The sequence below is a fragment of the Thamnophis elegans genome, chromosome 5 (assembly GCF_009769535.1).
Source record: "Thamnophis elegans isolate rThaEle1 chromosome 5, rThaEle1.pri, whole genome shotgun sequence".
In the NCBI taxonomy this organism is placed as follows: domain Eukaryota; kingdom Metazoa; phylum Chordata; class Lepidosauria; order Squamata; family Colubridae; genus Thamnophis; species Thamnophis elegans.
The window spans coordinates 2,165,937-2,184,696 of record NC_045545.1 but is presented as its reverse complement, the minus strand read 5'-3'; the positions used below and the strand labels follow the sequence as shown (position 1 = coordinate 2,184,696).

Below are 18,760 nucleotides of genomic sequence, written 5' to 3'. Positions count from 1 at the left end.
ATACGTCTAGAACAGTGTTTCTCAACCTTGGCAACTTGAAGATGTCCGGACTTTAACTTCCAGAATTCCCCAGCCAGCATTCGCTGGCTGGGGAATTCTGGGAGTTGAAGTCCGGACATCTTCAAGTTGACAAGGTTGAGAAACACTGGTCTAGAAGGTATAAAATTGCAGAAGACAACCCTTGTTTTTAAAAGTTACAAATACAACAACTCAACTTTTACTAACATACCATTTTCAAATCTCAAATACGAATTGCTTACTTTCTTAACTCCTCGTTTTAGAAAGCCGGCATTGCATTCAAGGTGGATAACAGTTTACCTAATTTGGTTAATCTTAATGAAGATCCCCAACTGTCTGAGATGTTATTGTACATGATTAAGGAAGGAGAAACTACAGTTGGGAAATGCAAGCCGAATTCACGTCATGATATTCAGCTGTCTGGCATCTTAATTGCTGATGATCATTGGTACGTTCCCCTGATTTCGATCAGATTTAAAAGAGCTGATTACTGAATTGCTATCCAGATGCGATCAATGTTTACATCTTGATATGTTTTTTTGTTTGTTTGTAGTGTTATCAGACATAAAGGTGGAGTTGTGTGTATTCTTCCTGTTGGAGAAGCGAAGACATACGTTAATGGAGAATGCATTTCAGGAGCTACACTTCTACGTCATGTAAGTTGATAGTAACAGTTGTAAATCTATTTACATGTGATTTTCAAGTTTTAAGTTCATATATTTGTTTAGAATAGACTTATCTCTACACAGGTAGTAGCCCTTGAATTATACAACTTGAATTATACAACAAAAATTATTGTATTTTTCGGAGTATAAGACACACTGGAGTATAAGACACACCAAGGTTTTGAAGAGGCAAATTAAAAAAAAAAAGTTTTTGCACTCTGCAAACCTCCCACAAATGGCCTCTGTCAGCCTCTGCTTTGCTGCTGCTTCGGTTGCCATTGAAACGGGGAGGGGGGGCATGGTATTTGGGAGGGGTTTACTAATTGTGCTGGAGGAAGATTCTGGAGTTCTGCTGCCTGTCGGATTGTGCATGCGGTGGAGGTTCCCACCAAGGCCAACGGCACCGACATTCCATCTCGGTGATGCTTTTCGAAGTTATCTCACACCTGACACTTGGGAGAATTATGATTGGACTGCCACTGGGATGCCAAGGGGTGGGGAATGGGTTATTCTATATATCACTCGCTTTCGCGCCTAAATAATCAGTCTTCGCTTTGCTACGCTTCTAATCATTTACAATTAGTAAAAGTACACTTGATTTCTATCAATGGAGTCTTGTGGTCTTCTTTCCTAATTACTCAATGAAGAGGTGCTGACAGCCTGTTTTTTTTGTGAAAAAAAGGGCATGGATAGCCTTATGGAGGCATATAGAGTGCTCCTGGAGGCTAGGGGGTGGGAGCAAAATTGAGCAAAAAACGGCCCGCTTTTTACTCATTTCTGCCCTCCCCAGCCCCCAGGAGCTCTCTGAAAGCCTCCATAAGACTATGCATGGCTATTTTGGAGAAGAGGCAAAAAATGCTGTATTCAGTGTATAAGACGCATCCAGACTTCCAGACTTTTTTGAGGGAAAAGGGTGCGTCTTATACTCCGAAAAATACAGTATACAACTAGACACAGGGACAGTTTTTTTTCCTGAATGCCATCACTCTGCTTAACAACTAATTCCCACAACACTGTCAATAATTTACTAAGACTGTATTACTATTATTCTTTTCTTCCTTCCTAGTATCTATCTCTCCCCACTTATGACTATAACCATGTTGCTTGTATCTTTCAATTTATATTGTTTTTGTTTCCTGGTATGATTTGATAGCTTATTAGTAACCTTGACTATCACCAAGTGTTGTATCTTTTTCTTCTTGATGAATGTATTCTATTCTCCTTATGTACACTGAGAGCTTATGCGCCAAAGACAAACTCCATGTGTGTCCAGTCACACTTGACCCCCAAAAAAATTCTACTCTATTCCATTCCACAATTGATCCCAAAGTTTCCATTGCTAGGTGACATATTAAATGAAATTTGCCCGATTTTAAGACCTCTCTTGAATCACTGCGGTTGTTAAGTGAATCTGGCTCCCTCACTGACTTTGTCAGAACGTTGCAAAAGATGATCACACGACCCTGGGATACTGCAACCATCAAAAATATGGTCAATTGCCAAGGCATCTGAATTTTAATCACGGTTGTAACTGGAAAATGGTCGTAAGTCACCTTTTTCAGTGCTACTGGAACTTTGAACTGTTCTAACTAAAGGACCACCCTGTACTCTGCAGATGTTTTCTGTAAGATGACCTAAATGCGAAACTATCTGGATTTCCTAGGGTGATCGCATCATTCTTGGAGGTGATCATTATTTCCGGTTTAATCATCCAGCTGAAGTTCAGAAGATAAAAGGTTTGTCCCGTGGGACTTCATTTCCTGAGGAGGGTCCAAAGGACTTTGAATTTGCAAAAAACGAGTGGCTGGCTGCTCAGCGTGCTCAGTGAGTAATAGCAGATGTGTTGTGCTTTAAATAGTCCCTGTATTTTCCCTTCCATATGTGGTTAACTTAGCAACAGAGGGTGCAATTACTGTTACGGTTGTTAAGCGGGACTACTTGTAAGTTAGTTTTTTTTTTTCACTTGGGTTACGTACGTTGTCTCTTTCCAAACAGCAGTGACATTTAAATTTGAATTAATTATTTCCCAACAGAAATAATTTAGATCTAAAGTTAAAAAGGACTCTAGGTGAAAGGATAAGTAGAAATTCAGTATAACATATTTTAGATGAAACATGTTTTATGTATTACACACACTCACACACACACTCTCTCTCACACACGCAGAGGGATGTGGTGGCTCAGTGGCTAAGACGCTGAGCTTGTTGATCAGAAAGGCCGGCAGTTCGGCGGTTTGAATCCTTAGCGCCGTGTAATAGAGTGAGCTCCCGTTACTTGTCCCAGATTCTGCCAACCTAGCAGTTCGAAAGCATGTAAAAATGCAAGTAGAAAAATAGGAACCACCTTTGGTGGGAAGATAAAAGCGTTCCGTGCGCCTTCGGTGTTTAGTCATGCCGGCCACATGACCACGGAGATGTCTTCGGACAGCGCTGGCTCTTTGGCTTTGAAACAGAGATGAGCACCGCCCCCTAGAGTCGGGAAGGGCTAGCATATTTGTGTGAGGGGAAACCTTTACCTTTATCTGTCTGTCTGTCTGTCTATACATATACACACACACGTGTGTGTGCGTGTGTGTGCGTATGTGTGTGTTTATTCTTTCTCTTTAGAACTTGAAAACAACAAGTCCTTCTTGAGAATGTTGAAAAACTGGATTAGTTTTAGTTTAGTTTTTAGTTTTATTTGTCATTTAGAACTTGAAAACAACAAGTCCTTCTTGAGAATGTTGAAAAACTGGATTAGTTTTAGTTTAGTTTTTAGTTTTATTTGTCATTTATAGGCCGCCCTTTTCCCTGAGGGGACTCAGGGCGGCTTACAATTCGTGGGAAGGAGTGCAAGACAAAACATAAAATATGTGAATAAAATAAAATAAAACAGTAAAACACAACATTCATTCAACATTCGGGTGGGGCGGATTAGGATCTTATCCCCAGGCCTGACGGGATAGCCAGATCTTGAGGGCTGTGCGGAAGGTCTGGACGGTGGTGAGGGTACGAATCTCCACGGGGAGATCGTTCCAGAGGGTCGGAGCTACTACTGAAAAGGCTCTCCTCCGTGTAGTCGCCAGTCGGCACTGACTGGTGGATGGAACTCGGAGGAGGCCTAATCTGTGCGATCTGATGGGTCGAAGGGAGGTAATCGGCAGAAGGCGGTCTCTCAGGTACTCAGATCCACTACCACTATCAGGATTGATAAATTTTTATGCTTTCGTGTGTAGTAGTATTTCTGAGGTATAACTTGTAGCATTGATTTCCAAATACTTCTAGGCTTGAATCAGAAATAGAAGAAGCACGTCTTAAAGCTAAGAGAGAAATGATGCACGGGATCCAGCTTGCCAAAGAAATGGCTCAAGAAGAGCTTAGTGCTCAGCAACAGAATTACGAGACCAAAATAAAGTCATTAGAAGCACAGCTGGTAGGTCCTTACTGATGCTTTTATAAAGCAATGACTTAATCTGGCATGCAATAACAGGTGATAAACTTTGAAATGTAACTAAGCTTATGCTTGTGTGCAATCACAAATCTACACTCGCCGTACAAGTAAGACAATAAAAGTAGGATCTGTTAATAGAAATACCGGTAGGTGATGAGTTTGCAAGCAAATTGCAGTACAAGAGCCGAGGTGGCGCAGTGGTTAAATGCAGCACTGCAGGCTACTTCAGCTGACTGCAGTTCTGCAGTTCGGCTGTTCAAATCTCACCGGCTCAAGGTTGACTCAGCCTTCCATCCTTCCGAGGTAGGTAAAATGAGGACCCGGATTGTTGTTGGGGGCAATATGCTGACTCTGTAAACCACTTAGAGAGGGCTGAAAGCCCTATGAAGCGGTATATAAGTCTAACTGCTATTGCTCTTGCTACATTTCCCTGCCACCCACAAGCCTTTTTTCTTGACGCTTTGTATCCAGTTGCGTATGTAGGCTTAGCAGTCAATTTCATTTCTCATTCAGCCAGCCTTTTATCTCCACGGGGTCCGATCTTTCATCCTATAGAGCAGGGGCTCCCAATCCCTGGTCCTTGGTCCAGCACTGGACTTTAGGCATGCCAGAAACCAGGTTGCTCAAACAAGCAAAATCCCACCTGTGGGATGCATGTGAAACCACACCCCCTCTGGTCCATGGAAAAACTTCTGTCCAAGGATTGGGGGGCCACTGCTCTAGAGCGGTGTTGTGGCCCAGCAGGAGCCGTTGGAGCTGCCACCAGACTCCGACAGTGAGGGGCCCTATGAGTCGGTTCTGGAGGATGTGGAGGACCCTGGACAGGGTTCCGACTCCGAGCAGGGTGCAGAGAGGATTGTTGGCCACCAGGAGGCGCCTGAGCCTTGGACCAGTGGGGAGGAGACAAGGGAGCGTGATCCGGAAGCCAGTAGTGAGTTGTTATTTGGATGCACACCATCTAAGAGCTGCTAGGCATCAGGAACAGTTGTGCAATTACAGGAGGTGATTGCACTCAGCTGGTGGTCATTAGGCTCCTCTCCAGAGTATAAAAAGGCTACTTGTGCACACGCCCCTCTTTGCAGAAGTCAACACAGAATCGAATGTCGGAGAACTTTGTGTGAGCTTGGCAGGCTGGATTGCTGCCAAACCTTATCTGTGTTTATTGCTGCCCAAGCTTTTCTGTGCCGGGTTACTGCCAAGGACCTGTTTGTCTGTTAATTAAATGCCGTAATTCATCTCTGGCTCGGAGTGTGTTTTGGTGTGGAACGAGGGGGGGTCAGAACAGAGGGGTACCTTATTGTTTGGAGGGGTCTCTTTTCTAGCCCAACAGGGCCATGAAGAGATGGACTTTACTAAGGTGCAAAATGCACAAGAAACACAAATTCTCCTTCAAAGGAAACAGCAGATCCCTGAAATCCTTTGCTGAAGATAAGACAATCTGGTCTGCCTTTACAGACCGGGAATACATTGTCCCAGACCTAATAACACTGCGGATAAAGAGGGCCACGTGCACCCTCTTCTCTGAAGGGATGAAGTCATAAATCATGATACTTTCAGGAGAGAGATGGCACCTCTTCTTTGTTCAAAACTTCCTGTCGATTGTTATCTGTGACCCTGTTGGATTTTAGCCCTGAAGTTAAGAACTTTGCATGGATGTAAACCCATTCTCCACCCAAACGTCTTTTAACTTCACAACAGCTTTTCCACACAGCCCCAAAAAATAATAAAAGCTATACAGTGCTAATTCACCATACTATATTTTCTCATTTTTCTTCCACCGTGTCCAAATGCTATGGCCTCTATAGAGCAGTGAGCATTCTTTTGTTCCTGTGATAACAATCCAGAGGGATTTATACCTTTATATTTGGCCTTACGTCTTTGCTAATGACGATAACACTATTACACAGTGTTAAAAGGAAGAGATATAGAAAATAAAGGGAGGAAGATACGCATAATTGAAGTCTTTTTGTCCATTCCATACACATATGGAAAAATGATAAAATATTGCAGTGGCTTTTATGAAATAAAATACTTACGTTGGTGCCTATGATTCAGTCTCCTTCATTTTCTAGGAAGAGGAATCCCATAGGAAACAATTGCAGGAAATGAACAACCAGATGGCTGCAAACAGAATTGAGGAACTGGAGAAAGCAAAGCGAGGCCTTGAGCTAGAAGTAAACTTCAACAAGAAGCGATGGGAAATAGAGACATTGGCTGCCAGAGAGGTAAACGAACTAACTTCCTCTGTTAGTATTTTTCTCCAGTATCTTCAAGAACACGTGAGCCTCATATGTCTTTGAGTAGATCTCTTCCATGAAATCCATGAAATTTATCCCATTAGAAATTAACAACATCGCTAATGTTAAGAGAGAGCCGAGGTGGCGCAGTGGGTAGAGTGCAGTACTGCAGGCCACTTCAGCTGACTGCTAGTTCAGCAGTTCAGCGGTTCAAATCTCACCGGCTCAAGGTTGACTCAGCCTTCCATCCTTCCGAGGTGGGTGAAATGAGGACCCAGACTGTGGGGGCGATATGCTGACTCTGTAAACCGCTTAGAGAGGGCTGAAAGCCCTATGAAGCGGTATATAAGTCTAACTGCTATTGCTATTGCTAATGTATTATCCAGTTGTATTAAGTTGAGGCTATAAAGTGTTAGATACTTAGAGTCTTATTAGCAGGAATCAAAATTAATGAATTGTTAGTTACATTTATAAAGCTAGGCCCAACTAATTGACTCAAAACTGTTTACCACCAGTAAAAGAATTCCCAATGAGATGGGACAATTTGATAAAATGAATACAATCTAAAAAAAAACATGATCCAATAATACAAGACAATAAAATAAAATCTTGGGGAAAACCCATGTCTCCAAGTTTTCCTTAAAGGACAGCGGGGTCAGGGGAATACGAAAGTGGGGAGGATACCATTCCGGAGGGCAGACACCATGACAGAAAGCACATTTCTTGGGATTCCTTAATGATATTCAAGGATGGAACCACTGAACAATTATTTCTTTCTCAAATCAAAAACTCACATCTGTCTTTCAGTGGAACTTACATTTAGAATAGGAATAATAACCATAATAAACTTTAAAAAAAACATTAGAATTCTTTAGTGTTAGAAATTTGGGGATCTAGTTGAAGGGGTTATCAACACTGATGTTCCTTAAGTCTCTTGCTGGTTGTCAACCTCTTTTCAGGAAGAAATGATGGAAACTGGGAACTATGAATTAAAATTATGCAATCTTTGGATTCAGGGAAGGGAAGTGATGTTTGGTAGTCTGCAGGGGTATCTATCACTTCTCTCAATTCTTCAAAGAGCTGGGTCTTTTCCAGGGATCATTTTGCTTCCCATAGCATCTGTGGTGCAATCCCAGGAAAGTTCAGATTTGGCGTAAGGAGATGAAGATAAGTGGCACACATCCATGACTGTCCTCCCTGAAATACCTTTTTGCCTTCAGATCTGAAATGGTGTATCACCAGAGATTTGTTTATTTATCTGAAGAACCTTTATGGCTGCCCATCTCACATGCTGTTCCTAGGGAGCTCACAGTAATTAAAGAACACACCATGCTTTCCCACCAATGTTCTAGAGCCCCCTTTATTGCTAAATTAAGTCAACCCTATCTCAATGCTTTTGGAGAAGAATCAGGTCTTCACAGCCTTCTGGAAGACCTAAAGGATAGGACGCTCTCAATCTCAGCTAAGAGGCTATTCCAAAGTGGCCATGAAGAAGTTGTGCCTTTGAGGTCCCATTATGTAACAATATTATAGGGAAAAGGCCTTGAGTTCACCTATAATGCAGTGGTCTCCAACCTTGGCAACTTTAAGACTTGTGGACTTCAACTCCCAGAGTTCCTTTGCTGGCTGAGGAACTCTGGGAGTTGAAGTCCACAAGTTTTAAAGTTGCCAAGGTTGGAGACCACTGATCTAATGTAAAAAGAGCCGAGGTGGCACAGTGGTTAGGGTGCTGTACTGCTGACTGTTATCTGCAGTTCGGCGGTTCAAATCTCACCGGCTCAAGGTTGACTCAGCCTTCCATCCTTCCGAGGTGGGTGAAATGAGGAACCCAGACTGTGGGGGCAATATGCTGATTCTGTAAACCGCTTAGAGAGGGCTGAAAGCCCTATGAAGCGGTATATAAGTCTAACTGCTATTTCTATTGCTATGTATTGGAACAGGCAGACATCCTCAGAAAGAGACAGTCCTGCATATAACCTGGCCCTGTGTCCTCACGGGGTAGTGGAGTCAAACCCCAAGATTTTAGCCATGACAGTGCGATTCATCTACTATTTTGACTTTTTAAAATCATACCCTGCAGACACTCCGGTGTATTACCTACCATCCTTTTATTTATTTTACAAATAACTCAAGGTGGCAAACATATCCAAAATACCTTCCTTCCCCAATTTCCCCCACAACAACATTCTGGTGAGGTGAGGTGAGAGAGTGAACTGTCCCAAGGTCACCCAGTTGGTTTTAATGTTTAAGGCAGTACTTGAACTCATGGTCTATTGCTTTCTAGCCTGATGCCTTAACCACTGGCCCTTGTGTTGGACTGCGTCCTCCAGTTTTAAAAACTTTTACCAAGAAAACTTCCCGCCTTCATTTTGTTTTAGGTTTTGAAAGATCACACAGTTCGTCACGTCAAGATTCTCGAAGCTCTGGAGGCTGAGAAGCAGAAAGTTGCTCAAGAAGTGAAAATTCTTCAGCAGAATCGGGGAAATAGGAATAAAGGTATATATGGCTATAATATTTTGAAATTAACCTGTCTAGTAGTTGCCTATAAATAAATATCAATGCATTTTAAATAAGTAACAGAACTGCTTTCTAGTACAGCTCTGGGAAGGACCCCCTTCTTCTATTTATAATGGGGAAGACAGCATATAATTTTCTATCACAACATTTAGGACAGTGATGGCTAGACTTGCACGCATGCAACCTCCCTGCGCCCCACCTTCCTGCGCATGCACACGCGACATGGGTTTTGCCACATTTTATGACCTTTCTTGCCACAGTTGTTAAGTGAGTAACAAGGTTGTAAGTTGAGGACTATCTGTACTTCTAATCCCTGTTTTTGGGTAGAGGACAGCCAAGCTTCTTTTCCTACTGAAATAAATTCTCTTCACCGTATAATTCTTCACAATCTGTTCTCAAACAAGGCCCCATTAGGTTCAGTGGCATTAAGCTCTTGATAAGTGCGTACCAAATTGCCAAAACCATTCTAGATTTTAATTCTGGATCCCATGGAAGTTATTATTTAGTCTTCATCTTTGGAAGAGCCGAGATGGCGCAGTGGTTAAATGCAGCACTGCAGCACTGCAGGCTACTTCAGCTGACTGCAGTTCTGCAGTTCAGCGGTTCTAATCTCACCGGCTCAAGGTTGACTCAGCCTTCCATCCTTCCGAGGTGGGTGAAATGAGGACCCGGATTGTTGTTGGGGGCAATATGCTGACTCTGTAAACCGCTTAGAGAGGGCTGAAAGCCCTATGAAGCGGTATATAAGTCTAACTGCTATAAGAGAGACAGGTGCAGAAACAGGCAGGGCTTCACTCCATGCCAACGTTAATGATGATTCGTCATTCCGAACAATATCAGTCTTGTTAGTAAAAAAAAAAAAAGGCCTTTAACAGACCTGGCTGTGAAACATTCTAGACTAGTACAAAATACTAAGAAAAAAGGCTAAAGCTTATAATAGGATTCTGTTTTAATCGCAAACCTATAATAATACAAGGGATACGGTGGCTCAGTGGCTAAGACACTGAGCTTGTTGATCAGAAGGTCAGCAGTTCGGCAGTTTGAATCCCCAGCGCCGCATAACGGAGTGAGTCCCCATTACTTGTCCCAGCTTCTGCTAACCTAGCAGTTCAAAACCATGTAAAAAATGCAAGTAGAAAACAGGGACCATTCTGGTGGGAAGATAACAGCGCTCCATGTGCCTTTGGTGTTGAGTCATGGTGGCCACATGACCACGGAGATGTCTTCGGACAGTGCTGGCTCTTCGGCTTAGAAACGGAGATGAGTACTGCCTCCTAGAGTCGGGAATAACTAACACATACGTGCAAGGGGAACCTTTATCTTTATAGTAATACAATTGATATACTAGGGTTCCTAATAGTTTCTAAGAAACTAAGGTAGCAGGACTCCCCGAAAACGTGATGTCCAGAATCTGCCCAAATTATATCTGCTATAGCAGGACAAATTTAAAAGAAGAAATAACATAATTGTCCCTGTGCATGGAAGGAAAATCGAGTGCCTATAAATATAGAAACATATTTGGATTTTTGCATTTATTTATATACAGAGAGACATAAAACCTGGAAAAAATTAAAGAACTTAAAAAATTATATACTGGTACGCTTATAAATAAGAAATTTTCGCTTTAATTGCTAAACCTTTTCAAAAAAACATTTTGCAGAGCCAAACTGGGATTCTTTGAAACTGTCTATGATGCTCAGAGAGGCCAACACAATCAGCAGTCAACTTCACAAGCACACGGTTTTTTGTAGGTATGTTCTTGACTAAAAATATTGGAGGTTGTTCCTTGCATGCCTTTTTGATTACTGCAATTGGATGATTGCCTTTAAACAATCAAATTAAAGCCATATTTCGGAGTAGCACTTGGAGTCCAAATAGTTTCTAAAAACGAAATGACTCCAAAAGTCTCTATGGCTATTTTTAAAATGCTTCGTTCTGAAATTCGTGACCCGTCAAAACCGCGGAGGACAAAATCGCGCTCGACGAAAGCGCGCATTTGACGTCATCACAGCGCGACGAAAAAAATTAAAAATTGAAATAAAATTAAAATTAAAGCAAGCCGATTCACATAAAGGTAAGGGTTAGGGTTAGGGTTAGGTTTAGAGCGTTAGGGTTACGTTTAGCATTAGGTTAAGGGTTAGCGTTAGATTTAGCGTTAGGTTAAGGGTTACGTTTAGGGTTAGGTTTAGGGTTAGGTTAAGGGTTAGGTTTAGGGTTAGGTTTAGGGTTAGGTTTGGGGGGGTTAGGGTAAGGTTTTCGCTTCATTTTTACATTTTTCGATCACAGCGCGATGTTTTCGTCACGCTGTGATGATGTCAAATGCGCGCTTTCGTCGAGCGCGATTTTGTCCTCCGCGGTTTTGTGGTGGAACCCTGAAATTAAGCACCTAGGTCAGTGTTTCTCAACCTTGGCGACTTTAAGTCCTGGGGACGTCAACTCCCAGAATTCCCCAGCCAGCTCTGCTGGCTGGGGGATTCTGGGAGTTGACGTCCCCAGGACTTAAAGTCACCAAGGTTGAGAAACACTGACCTAGATAATTTGTTATCTTCTCGATCTATAAAATGCAATTCCCTCCTGCCCCCACCAACTGTCATTATAAAAAGGGGTGGTGTATCAGATGGTGATTTGACACTTTACGTTCTGGGAGTAAGTTTGTTATGTTCTTTTATCAGACACGATGTCATGGCTCAAGAAAATGGCCTTCAAGTGCAGGTCCGTAACATCAGGCTGGGTGTTGCAACATACTGGAGCCTTGAGAAATTTGAAGACAAATTGGCTGCAATGAAAGATGCGTACGAGGTTTGTCTAAGCAAAAGCCTGAAATGCTTCCTATATTGCTTTGGTGAAGGCGAGGCTGAGGCACTTTCAGAATTTGCCTGTAGGGGTGTCATCTCATTGCTTGCCTCCGTAGAAGAAAAATAAGAGCTGGCTTTGACGCCCAGAGGAAATATTTTAATATAGATAGCTGTTGTGGCCCAGCAGGAGCCGTTGGAGCTGCCGTCAGACTCCGACAGCGAGGGGCCCTATGAGTCGGTTCTGGAGGATGTGGAGGACCCTGGACAGGGTTCCGACTCTGAGCAGGGCGCAGAGAGGCTGGTTGGCCACCAGGAGGCGCCTGAGCCTTGGAGCAGTGGGGAGGAGACAAGGGAGAGTGAGCCGGACGCCAGCAGTGAGTTGTTCCTGGATGCACGCCATCGAAAAGCTACTAGGCGCCAGGAACAATTACGCAATTACAAGAGGTGATTGCACTCAGCTGGTGGATTAGGCTCCTCTCCAGACTATAAAAAGGACTGCTTGTGCACACGGCCCTCTTGCAGAAGTCAACACAGGAACTAATGTCGGAGAACATTATTGTGAGCTTGGCAGGCTGGATTGCTGCCAGGGCTTATCTGTGCTGGATTGCTGCCAGTTTGCTGCCAAGGACCTGTCTGTCTGTTAATTAAATGCCGTAACTTATCTTTGACTCGGAGTGTGTTGGTGTGGGATGAGGGGGGTCAGAACAGATAGCCATTCGTTATCTCTGAAATGGGTCTGAAAGTACAAGTAGTCCTTGACTTATAACTGTAAGGTGGCGCAGTGGGTAGAGTGCAGTACTGCAGGCCACTTCAGCTGACTGCTATCTGCAGTTCAGCGGTTCAAATCTCACCGGCTCAGGGTTGACTCAGCCTTCCATCCTTCCGATTTTTGCTTTCCCTCCAGCCCTGCTGAAGCCTGCAGAGTGCTTCTGGGGGTTGGGGAAAGGCGAACACGCCTCTGTTTTTGCAAAAAATGGCCCATTTTTCACAAAAATCGGATGTGGGGACGGGCTTCAGGAGGCCAAAAATGGTTGTATGGGGTGTATAAGATACACCAACATTTCCACCCTCTTTTAGAAGGGAAAAAGGTGCTTATTATACTCTGAAAAATACGGTACTTATTTCCAATAATAGATGGAAACTTTGAAAAATCAGTCACTTATAAGGATCCTGATATATATTGTGGAGGGCAGCCCTAGATTTAAGAGAGATGTGAGAAAAGTTCTTTCATGGGTTTTAATCTTTGCGGAAAGAGTGTGAGTTTTAAAAATGGTAGGTTGATCTGCATTTTAATACGTGATCATATCCTAGTACAAGTTGAATGTTGCCTTTAGTCTTAAACTCTGAAAATGATCTTCAGGAAAACAAATTCTTTTTCCAGACGAACAGCACCGAGAGAACTGATGAGATTTTTTATGACCCTACTGATGAGTGGGAACCTGATTTTTCAAATGCATCCAGCTGTTCCAAGTCTACAAGGAGGTAACTAGAAGAGTGTCAAGTTATGTCTCAAGATCACAAAGTTGCATTTCCCAAAGCAAGAGGAAGTAGAGGAGGGGAGGGAGGAGAGAGAGAGAGAGAGACAGACAGACAGACAGACACAGAAAGAGAATGAGAGAGGGAGGGAGAGAGAGATAGAGACAAAGAGTCACACAGAGAGAGAAAGAGACAGATAGACACAGAGAGAGAGAGACAGAGAGAGAGAGAAAGAGAAAGAAAGGAAGAAAGAAAGAAAAAAGGAAGTGGGAGGGAGAGATGAAAGAAAGAAAGAAAGAACTTATGACCACAATTGAGTGAGTTTCACCACATTTAAGTGAGTTTCACCACATTTTCCAAGTTGGCCACGCCCAACCAGTCACATGACCGCCCAGCCACTCCCACAAAACAGGCCACACCTACAGAATAGGTTCTAAAAAATTTTGAAACCCACCACTGGACTAAAGATTTCAACCCTTGGAAGGCAAATCTTATTGGCAGTACACAAAATCAAACTTTATTCTGTAAAAGAATAAAATAAAAAGTCAATGTTTAAACTTTAAATATTAAAATGCAGACAGTCCATCTTTTAAGAATATAGTCATTGATCTCTTCAGATTATGAGAACAATAAAAGCTTGACTTAAAATTTATCCAAGAATAATCTTATCCTGCCAGATGTTACTCATCTATTCCAGTAGAATATTCTGCCAGAATCTACAGAAAAGTAAGGGAAGTTTCAAATTTATTAACATAGATCAGAAAAAAATTCTTTAAAAAAAATGTTAATACCCAGCCTGAAGAACAGAAAGGCTTGGAATCCATTCAAAAACCAGCCTCATACAGAGAAATTGAATTTAAAACAGGAGACGGCACATTGCACCCATAAACTCAGAACAAAAAATGTTAAATGTTTAAATCAACCCCTTGGGAAATAGCCTCACCTGGACATCTGGTCCTCAGATGCGGTTTTCCTGGACTTAATTATTTAGTTCTCTTCTTTAGATTTCGGGAGTTTTTGGGAAGACAGTAAATCTCCCTCTTCCATCCTCAGTTCCCAGTTTTTTCATTTGTGTTTTTTTCCTCTTCTCTGTTTCTGCTTTTGTTTAAAAGGAATCCCAATTTCCCTATTCCCAGCAGGGAAGAAGGTCTTAAAAGACACTTACTTCTGTATGAGACCTAAAGCCAGCCTCCTTGAGAATGAAAAATAGACTGGCATGACGCTGACACTCGGGGAATGCAGACTGGCAAAGAATACTGGCATTCTTAGAAGTGTTACTGAAACTAAATATGATCTCTTTTACTTGGCTCCCGTGTAACTTTAGGAGAAGTAGAAGTTTGAGAAAGAGCAAGAGAATCTCTGGGTGTTTGTCTGGGATAAAGGTGAAACTGCACAATTCATGTGTAACAGGTATGTCTGTTGTAATGCTCTGCCCTTCAAAAGTTGTCTTTAAACGTTGTTTTTATTTGATTGGCCCTCTATTAAAGTCCTTGAAGTTTTATAAAAGTCCTGGAAGTTTTATAAAATTTATAATGGCTGGATTATTGCAATGCGCTCTACATGGGGCTACCCCTGAAAAGCATGCGGAGACTAGAGTTGGTCCAGAATGCAGCCGCGCGAGCGATATCGGGTGTACCGAGATACACCCATAGTACACCTATCCTCCGCGAGCTGCACTGGCTGCCAATTGGTCTCCGGACGCAATTCAAGGTGTTGGTCATTACCTTTAAAGCCCTACATGGCTCAGGACCAGCGTATTTGCGAGACCGCCTACTGCCGCATACCTCCCAACGGCCAATAAGATCCCACAGGGTGGGCCTCCTTAGGATGCCGTCAGCCGGACAGTGTCAGCTGGCGGGGCCTCGGAGGAGAGCCTTCTCTGTGGCCGCTCCGACCCTGTGGAATCAGCTACCCCCAGAGGTCCGGACCTCGCCCACCCTCATGGCCTTCAGAAAAGCTGTTAAAACCTGGCTGTTCCGGCAGGCCTGGGGCTGTTGACCTTATTATGTAGGGTCCAGCCCCAATTTGAATGTATGCGTGTTGGAGAATTTTAATCTTTATTTTTATTTTGTTTGTTTTTTTCTTTTCTTATTCTGTGTAAGCCGCCCGAGTCCTCCGGGATTGGGCGGCCTATAAATTCAATAAATTAAATTAAATTAAATTATGTTTTCTTTGATATATTTTCCCCTCTTTCAAATGATTTAAAAAAAGCAAATAGTTATATCTTTTGCAGAAGGAAGTCTTGACTAAAAATAAGAAAAGCCATACTGGTTATCATGATGCTCATGTCTTCTTTCATCCTAGGCGCAACTGATACATTGGCCAATCTGATCTCAGACCCCCACGAGTCATTTGTACCAGGCATTTGTAAGGAACTGCTAAGTTCAGCTTTGGATGTGCTGGGACAGGTTCACGAAGAAGAAAGCATGGCACAAATTCTTTTAAAAACTTTGATTACAATATACACTCGAGTCATTGCTATGACAAAAGCTTACGAACAAGCTGAAGAAAATCCAGAGAACTGTAAGCTCTACTTATTCAACGCAAATCAGATTGGTTTAATTACTGCAATGCACTCTACATGGGGCTGCCCTTGAAGAGTGTTCGGAGACTACAGTTGGTCCAGAATGCAGCCGCGCGAGCGATATCGGGTGTACCTCGGTACACCCATGTTACACCTATCCTCCGCAAGCTGCACTGGCTCCCTATTGGTCTCCGGACGCGCTACAAGGTGCTGGTGATTACCTTTAAAGCCCTACATGGCCTTGGACCTGGATATCTGAGAGACCGCCTCCTGCTACATACCTCCCAACGGCCGATAAGGACTCACAGGCTAGGCCTCCTCTGAGTGCCGTCGGCCGGACAATGCCGGCTGGCGACCCCTCGGGGGAGAGCCTTTTCTGTAGCTGCTCTGGCCCTGTGGAACGATCTCCCCGCAGAGATCCGGACCCTTCCCACTCTCTCGGCCTTCCGAAAAGCCACCAAAACCTGGCTGTTCTGGCAGGCCTGGGGCTGTTGATCTATGAATTAGGTCCAGCCCCCAGCTAAGCCGAATGTATGTTGTGTTTTTTTAAACTGTTTTCATTTCTCCCCTATGTGTTATTTTATTTTATCTCGTATTTGTAAGCCGCCCGGAGTCCTCCGGGATTGGGCGGCATATAAGCTTATTAAATTACAAATTAATTAATTAATTGAAACGGGGGCTATTAAGTTTTCCCCAATTCTCGAATTTGCATTCCAATTGAGGATTTTATCTCTGTGTTTAGTTTTCTCTGTGGATCAAGCTGCGCAGTCCTGCAGCATAGCAATTACATCGGCTTTCCAACAATTCGTTGTTCTGACTAACCAATGGCTGAAGAATTTCTCGAAAAACAACGAATTTGTAAAAGTTTTCGATGAATTAAGAGAAGACGCAAAACATTTGGGAGGATATCTGCAATTGCTCTTTCAGGTAAGGGGTCTTGCAAGCGACCCTTATAAATATCAGTACTGTAAATACGTGGCACGACAAAACCGCGCTCGACTAAAGCGCGCCCGATTAAACCGTGTTGCTGACGTCATCAACAGGGCGACAACAGCGAGTGCGGCGAAAGAAGGGCGCTTTAAATAGCGCTTTGAAAGCAAGCCGATTCAAGTTAAGGTAAGGGTTAGGTTTAGGGTTAGGGTTAGGTTTAGGGGGGTTAGGTTTAGGTTTAGGGGTTAATTTTAGGTTTAGCGTTTACAGCGTGCTTCTGTCTCCGCACTGTTGTCGCCCTGTTGATGACGTCAGCTACGCGGTTTCGTCGAGCGCGCTTTAGTCGAACACGGTTTTGTGGTGGAACCCTGTAAATACTGTTTAAATCAATTTATGCACGTCACCAGTTTAAATTTAGTCTCTGCTATTTTAACCATATGGAATTGGAAGGAATGAGGGAAATCCAAACGGCAAACACTTCCTCATGCTGTAACTTTACATTCCAGGGTGGCTCTGCAGACCTGTCATCGGTAGTAGCAGAGGCTGAGAAGAAAATAATGCAGATATTGAAGCACCTGGCTAAATACATAGGACATTTGGCAGCCGTGACGGGCTCAGGGCTAAGTGTTACAGGTGGAAACAGAGGTGATGAAAGCAATGCACAGGTAAAGTAAGGGTGTGCGTATTTATGTGTATAGTATGTGTGCATGTGTGTACAGGTAGTTATTAACTTATGATCAGTCACTTAGCAATAGCAATAGCAGTTAGACTTACATACCGCTTCATAGGGCTTTCAGCCCTCTCTAAGCGGTTTACAGAGTCAGCACATCACCCCCACAGTCTGGGTCCTCATTTCACCCACCTCGGAAGGATGGAAGGCTGAGTCAACCTTGAGCCGGTGAGATTTGAACCGCCGAACTGCAGATAGCAGTCAGCTGAAGTGGCCTGCAGTACTGCACCCTAACCACTGCGCCACCTCGGCTCTTAGCAACAGTTTGAAGTTGCAACAGGCTACTTAGGATCCAGATTCTGATAGCCCCCCCTGCCCCCCCAAATCACATTTTGGGCTCTCAGCAATTAGCAATTAGCCTGCATGGTCATTTTCAGCCTCCCCCATCATATGGCCCTCATTTACAACATTTTTATTTTTGCTGGAAATCAGCTCTATACTTTGATTTTCAAGTAAAAACTGCTCATTGCGAAAAATGGATTTGCTAACAACCGCCGGGATTGCTTAATTGAGCGCAAAAATCAGTTTGCAAAATTGGGCACAGTGATCCACCCAGCACAGAGGTGGGTTCCTACCAGTTCGCACCTATTCGGTAGAACCGGTTCGTCAAATCTACCGAACTGGGTTAGAAGAGGTTCCACCAGTGGACCCGGAAAGCAGGCCACACCTACAGAAGAGGCTCCAAATTTTTTTTGAAACCCACTACTGACTGACACACACAGAGACTCATACAGAGAGAGAAAGAGAAAGAAAGGAAGCAAGAAATAAAGAAAAAAAGAAAGAAAAAGTGAGAGAGAGATGAAAGAAAAAAAGGAAAAAGGGACAGAGAGACAAAAGGAAGGAAAGAGAAAGAGAGAGAGAAAGAAAGAAAACACATGGCCAGCAAGCCACTCCCACCAGGTCACATGGCCGGCAAGCCACTCCCACAAAGGAGGCCACACCCACAGAGTAGGTTCGAAAATTTTTTGAAACCCACCACTGACCCAGCACTATCTGGGTGGTTTACGCCAGCATATTGCCCCCTAACAATCTGGGTCCTCATTTTACCGACCTTGGAAGGATGGGAGGCTGAGTCAACCTTGTGCCCCATCAGGATTAAACTTCAGGCTGTGGGCAGAGTGCCTGCAATACTGGATTCTAACCCCTGCACTTTACAACTGGTATAACTCACAGCCATCGTTCCAGGTTCATAAATTGAAGATTGCCTATAAAAAAGTGAATGAATGATAGAACTTGGTGCCAAGGTAACTGCAGACTTACCATTTTCCGCCAGAAATGTACATTTCTCGAAAAACTATTGTAGGTTCTTTACTTCCATTAAGTCTGGGATTGGGCTGGGGATTGAACCAGTGGCTGGAAATTTTTTCCCCCTTGATTTGCCCAATATTGATAGTGTTCTGGAAATTGGTTGAGACAAAACCTTTCTTAAAGGCTTATTT

The 18,760-nt window shown here is 43.3% G+C and overlaps 1 protein-coding gene across 1 annotated transcript in view; it reads left to right on the top strand.

The window, feature by feature from the left end:
• KIF14 (kinesin family member 14) overlaps nucleotides 1-18,760 on the top strand; it is a 46,573-nt gene that overhangs the window by 20,571 nt on the left and 7,242 nt on the right. The window contains exons 13-25 of the mRNA XM_032217398.1: nucleotides 282-466; nucleotides 572-674; nucleotides 2,347-2,507; nucleotides 3,947-4,094; nucleotides 6,185-6,337; nucleotides 8,728-8,845; nucleotides 10,527-10,617; nucleotides 11,539-11,665; nucleotides 13,043-13,143; nucleotides 14,462-14,547; nucleotides 15,442-15,660; nucleotides 16,404-16,588; nucleotides 17,098-17,256. Of these exons, the coding sequence (XP_032073289.1) occupies nucleotides 282-466; nucleotides 572-674; nucleotides 2,347-2,507; nucleotides 3,947-4,094; nucleotides 6,185-6,337; nucleotides 8,728-8,845; nucleotides 10,527-10,617; nucleotides 11,539-11,665; nucleotides 13,043-13,143; nucleotides 14,462-14,547; nucleotides 15,442-15,660; nucleotides 16,404-16,588; nucleotides 17,098-17,256 (1,836 nt within the window). The remainder of the gene's footprint in view (nucleotides 1-281; nucleotides 467-571; nucleotides 675-2,346; nucleotides 2,508-3,946; nucleotides 4,095-6,184; nucleotides 6,338-8,727; nucleotides 8,846-10,526; nucleotides 10,618-11,538; nucleotides 11,666-13,042; nucleotides 13,144-14,461; nucleotides 14,548-15,441; nucleotides 15,661-16,403; nucleotides 16,589-17,097; nucleotides 17,257-18,760) is intronic.